Here is a 6,295-nt window from a genome sequence, read left to right as displayed (position 1 = left end):
TTTTAAACCTCGCTTTTTTTTTTTTTTTTACAATTAAAACGACATCGTGAATACACTGAGGGAAGAGTTACAATTAAAACGTTTTTTTTTATATATATATATTTTAAATGTCCTCTCTCTTTCTTAAATTGGCGAGTTGGTGAATACATTGAGGGTGTGTTTGTTTAGACGAATTGGATAAGGAGAGATTGAAATTTACCGAACTGTTAGTTTTGAGATACATTGTCTTCAGACTATTTGGTTGGACTTGATTTGTATCCCATATTTATTTAGTCATGGGATTATATATCAGGAAATGACTATTTTGTTGAATATGATATGAATCTTATGTTTGTTTAGAATATTATGGAAAATGATAAATGTTCAAATGACTATTTTATCCCTTTCAATTATTTACTAAGTAATAGCAATATTAAACATATCTTTAATATTTTAATTATTTTTAACTAGATTAAATAAAAATTTATTTTATTTTATTTTATTTTTTACACAATTAAATAAATTTATTGTTTAAAAATTAAATAAATTAAATCAATAAAAATATATGTTATTTTTTTAATTAAAATTTTAAATAAATTTATTTTAAAAAATAATGAAATTAAATAAACCATTTACTAAAATTTAAATAATGAAATTAAATAAAATATAAACAAAATTTTAAAATAAAAATATCTATCAAAAATTATTTTAAAAAATTAAATAAATAAAACATCAATAAAAATTAAATAAAATTATTTTATTTTTAAATTGAAGCATTTAAATTTTATTGAATTTTACCAAATATAATACATAATTAAATAATAGAGGGTCAAAATAGTCATTTCATCACCTAATCCCATATCCCTCTTATCCCTCCATTTGTGTCCCCTCCCTCATGGGACAAAATAATCCAATTGATTTAAGACTAATAATCTGGTGCAAAAATTTTTGAACCAAACAATGGACCAGATGGACTAATAGTCCAATTCCACTCCTCAATCCCTCAAAACAACATTTGTGTCCCCCCCCCCCAATGAGACACAATAGTCCAATGAATTTGAGACTAATAGTCCGATACAAAAAAATTTAAATCAAACAACGGACTATTAGTCCCAATCTCTCAAAACAAACACCACCGAAGGGGAGGGGGACAAATTCAAAATAGCAATTTTGATATTAGAGATTCAATACATAGAACAAAACAATTTGTGGGATAAATCATACAAAAATATTGGCAAGGAGATTATAAGTGAAGATAATCTGCAGCCAGTATCTTCAGCACATAAACTTAGAAGGTGGGAAATCATATATGAACATCTCATAAAGTGGCATATATTATTGTAATTATGTTATTTATAAATTTTACAACAAAAAACGAAGTCACCAGTACCATTAGAGGTATTCATTACATATCGTTTGGCCCAAGAATCACAGAACACAGAATAAAGAAGACAATGATAAATGGAAGTAATGATGTCTGAAGTTACTATGACTACTTTAAGATGGGAGAAAATGTTTATTAATTGTTAGATGGCAACTGAGAAGTTCCAAACATTTGAGAAACCATAGTATAAAATGGAGACACTATCATTTCCTCCCACAAAACTCAATCTCCATTAGCAAGGACCTCTTGAGAGGCAAAAATTTGGACTTGACAAGCAAACTGACTTGCAAAACTCCAACTGTTGAGGTGAATAAGAAAACAATAAAATAACTTTCAACACGAAGAATAAAAGTACGAAGTGGTCATCCATCCATCCAATAAAGCAATATAATTTACAGCCTTTGCTACATTTGGATTCAACTCAACTCTGTTCCATCCAACTACAACCAGGAATCTTGGTAAATCCCTTTTCCTGCAAATCTGTTCTCAAACTCTTGGCATCATCCCACCTCCCAACAGAGGCATATATACTGGCAAGTAGAGAACGGTAACCGGTTGTATCAGGCTCCAACTCAAAGCAATGCTTAGCTGCAATCTCCCCAAGCTCAACGTTATTATGTAAACTGCAAGCAAGCAGCAACGCTCCCCAAACCCCAGCATGAGGTTGCATTGGCATGCTTTTTATCAACTGATATGCTTCGTCTAATCGTCCTGCCCGCCCTAAGAGATCAACCATAATTCCATAATGGTCAGCTGAAGGCACAAGTCCATGCTTCTGCATTGAGATAAAGCAATTATAGCCTTCTTCAACCAAACCAACATGGTTATAGGCAGTTAATATCCCAGTGAAGGTAACTAAATTTGGATAAATTTGGACATCCATCATCTCTTCAAACAATTTGATGGCATCATTTGCCCTACCATTTATGCCACATCCCAAAATCATTGCCGTATAAGCAACCAAATCCTTCTTTTGCAAACCCCGAAACAGATTGTATGCCTTGTCAATGCTTCCACACTTAGCATATAAGTCGATTAAAGCAGTAGCCAAATGGTCATCCATTCCAATTCCAAGTTGATTCATATACGAATCAATCCAAGACACAAATCTCAGATCTCCCAGTTGAGAGCAAGCGGATATAACACTAGCAAACGTCATTTTATCTGGCTGAATATTTACATCGGGTTCAAGCATCTTGTTGAATAGCTGAAGGGCCTCCTTTGATCTGCTATTTTGAGCATAACAAGCTATCATTGCATTGTACAAGAGTAAATCTTTCTCACCCATCTGGTCAAATACTTCCCGAGCAGACTCAACATCACCACATTTCGAGTATCCACTAATCATTGTAATCCAAGAAACAGTGTTTCTTCTAGGCATTGCATCAAAGAAACTCCGTGCTAATTCTATCTTTCTACAATCTACATAGCCACTAATCATTGCATTCCAAGAAGCTATATTTCTTTCCGGCATCAAGCGAAACAAAGCACATGCTTGCTCCATATTCCCTTCTCTCCCATATCCCGAAATCATCGAATTCCAAGAAACAACATCCTTTTTCGGCATCTCATCAAACACACTATGAGCCATGGCTAAATCCCCTGATCTCAAATACCCAGATAGCATTGAATTCCAAGAAACCACATTTTTCCCAACCATTTCATCAAACACCTTACGTGCAATTCCCGTACTCCCTAACTTAGAGTAAAAATCCACAAGAGCTGTTTGCACATAAACAACCCCACAAAACCCAAATTTGTGAACTTGAGCATGAATTGAAATCCCACCCATCTCATACCCAATCCTAGCACATGCCTTCAGAGATGAAGATATGGCAAAAGAACTTGGACACGATACCAATCTCTGCATCTGAACATACAGAGAAAAAGCTTCTCTGAACTGATTGTGTTGGGAAAGAAATCTAATGGTGCAAGACCAAGAAAAAACATCTGGGTTTTGCATATGGTGGAGAATAAGACGGACATATTGAGTAGTGATTTGAGAGAAATGGGGCGTAGAGATGAGGACTTGACGGATAATCAAGGGTTCGAGATGGTAAAGTCCATTAACAAGTATGAGTGCTTGGATTTGCTTTGCTTGGTTGACTGTTAAGGAGTGATTCAATAGTGATCCTAGCTTTGAAACCACCATTTGAGGAACGAGGAAGCTCTACATAAATGGAGATGAAGCTACAACTTCATCATTTTCATTTCACAATGGCGAGCATGTGAGTTTTTTTTTTTCAAATAATCCAAAAAAAGAAACTATTTAGTGAATTGGCCCGTTTTTCAAATTATTTGGGAAATTAATATATTTTTAAAATTGTATTTTGAAAATACGATTTTAAAATTGAAATTGTATTTTTAACATGTAATTTCACTTTGAAATTGCATGTTCAATATGCGATCGCATTTTCAACATGCAATTTCACCACGTCATCATTTTCAACTTGCGATTTTACGGTGAAATTGCATGTTCAAGATGCAATTTCAATTTAAAATCGTATTTTGAAAATGCGATTTCAAAAAGTAAGTTAGTTTCATAAATAGTTTGAAAAGTTAGTCAATTCTCTAATTAGTTTTTTTTTGGATTATTTGAAAAAAAAACTCCGAGCATGTTCGTGGAGTTTTTTTATTTTATTTTAAATATTCTAAAAAAAATAAATTATTTAGAGAATTGACTTATTTTTCAAACTATTTGGGAAAGTAACGCAGTTTTGAAATCGTATTTTGAGCATACGCTTTCAAATTGAAATTGCATTTTCAACATGTAATTTTAACTTGAAGTTGCATGTTGAAAATGCGATTTCAAGTCTACATGGACAGATTTGAAGTCTAAGTTTGTAGTCTACATGGACAATGACTTGCTGATGTGGCTTGAAATTATATATTGAAAATGTAATTTCAACTACAGATTTCAGAATTCAAAATCCCCTCATTCAGATGATACATTCAGATGATACACATCTCTGATCTCTATCACGAGAGAGAGCTCCTCCCCTTAACTCCGACGCCCGACTCCCTCAACTCCTCCTCTTCACTTTGATGCCGTACTCTGTCCTTTCCTTGACTTCGACGCCCGACTCCCGACTCTCTCTATATTTCCATCTCATTTGACGAAGGACGACTTAAGAGGTAATCTGGTGTATATATATCTGTATATATATGTTAGCCCTTATATATATTAGGGCTTCAGATTTAGGGCTTTGTTTTTTTTAATTTTTTGTTTTTGTTTGAACGAGGATTTAGGGCTTTTGACAATTTGATAAATGTTGTAAAATGATGGAAATAGGGCTTTTGACAATCTGATAAACAATTTGAATGTTGGATTATGGCCTTTTGATTTGGGAATTGAGTAAACTTTACCTTACCTACCACCTGCTCGATGAAATTCCTCAACCAAATCTTCCAATCCTAAACCAAGTGTTTATTGCCTTGAATTACAAATTCTATAATGTTAAATGGGTTTTGCTTTGTTTGATTAGTTTGCTTCTTGGGAATGAGTTCTTGTGTTTGATTTCAACATTTCTTGTTCATTGGTAAATGGGTTTTTTTTGTTTGAAAAATATTTTTAGTTAATTTACTCAAATGCAGTAAAATGCAACAAGCATTTTGGAAAAATATTTTTCATCGAAATAAATGGATTGTAAATTTCCAAATTACATAATTTCACAAGGCAACCCGTTTGAACCTTCAATCCAACAAAGTAGTAACTATGAAATGTACCCCAAAAAAAAAAAAAAAAAAAAAAACCATTATCATACATTAACACAACACAAGATCAATGATATTATCATGAATTTATGATCTGGGTACAAATTTGGTAGCATAGACCCAAGCATTGTTAGCCACACGATTGTTAAGGTGGTCCAACAGGTTCTCAAGTGGGCCTTTACCAGTGACAATAGCTTGGGATATAGGAGAGGGGATGTTTTTAACTTCCAAGTTTAGATTATTAGCATAAAGTTGCACCAAACAGGATTATAGTAGTTATTTGTTTATATTTTTAGTAAATAAGGTAGAGAATGCCAATGCACTTTGCATTGCCTAGTTGATTCATTTCACAACCAAACTTTCAGGTTCAATGAAGAAATTAACAACTAGATTAGCAGATTTACCTCAAGAGCCCAGTTTCTCGATTTTTGGCTGTTTTGATTAGTATGGGTTTAAAAATTGTGTAATGTCAAATGGATTTTTGGTTTGTCAGATTAGTTTGATTATTGGGAATGAGTTCTTCTGTTTCATTTGAACATTTCTTGGTTGTTCATTGTAAAATGGATTTTTTTGTTCTTAATTTTAGTGATTTTTAGTTATGTTTTTTATGATTGTGATTTTGTTTTGTAGGGTTTCTTATGCTTAATCCTTAGTTATTTTTAGATGGGTTATGTTATGAATCTGGTTATGTTATGATTTTGATTCATTGTTATGTTTTTTATTTTTGATTTTGTTATGATTTTGATTATGTTATGTTTATTTGTGTGACCATGAACTATTATGTTAATTCTTTTATGTTCATTTTGAGTCTGTTATTGTCGTCGGTGTTATTTCCGTTGTGATTTAAACCTTGATTCGTATAGTTTAATGAGGATAACTTGTTTTTTTAGATGTCAATTTCAAGTGTCAATGGTAGTAGCTCAAATCGGTTGACATACTCGAACAAAATTGTCCTAGATGTAACAAAAAGGCCAATATTCGAATTTCTGAAACCGATACAAAAACAAGTTATTCTACTCTTGTAATGATTGTGGTAGTTTCGTTGAATGGTGCTTGCTTATGAATTCACAATCTAGAGGTCATGAAATTTCAAGACAAGTAGAAGGAGAACTGCCAATTGGCGTCGAACAACTTCGATGTATGACTGAACAACTTCAAGCTATGACCGAACAACAAAGATGTATGACGGAACAACTTCGAATTTAGAGCGCAAAGATG

At 32.8% G+C, this 6,295-nt stretch overlaps 1 protein-coding gene across 1 annotated transcript; it reads right to left on the bottom strand.

Annotated features, from left to right (window-relative positions):
- Nucleotides 1-1,285: 1,285 nt before the first annotated feature.
- On the bottom strand, nucleotides 1,286-3,601 carry LOC114301988 (pentatricopeptide repeat-containing protein At4g22760). Its single transcript, XM_028246957.2, has one exon. The coding sequence runs from the start codon at nucleotides 3,513-3,515 to the stop codon at nucleotides 1,785-1,787; it is 1,731 nt and encodes a 576-aa protein (XP_028102758.1). The 5' UTR covers nucleotides 3,516-3,601; the 3' UTR covers nucleotides 1,286-1,784.
- Between the last annotated feature and the right edge of the window lie 2,694 nt (nucleotides 3,602-6,295).

The sequence above is a fragment of the Camellia sinensis genome, chromosome 13 (genome assembly GCF_055761805.1).
Source record: "Camellia sinensis isolate YWXY chromosome 13, ASM5576180v1, whole genome shotgun sequence".
In the NCBI taxonomy this organism is placed as follows: domain Eukaryota; kingdom Viridiplantae; phylum Streptophyta; class Magnoliopsida; order Ericales; family Theaceae; genus Camellia; species Camellia sinensis.
The sequence above is the reverse complement of the archived record's forward strand: the minus strand, read 5'-3'. Positions and strand labels throughout refer to the sequence as shown.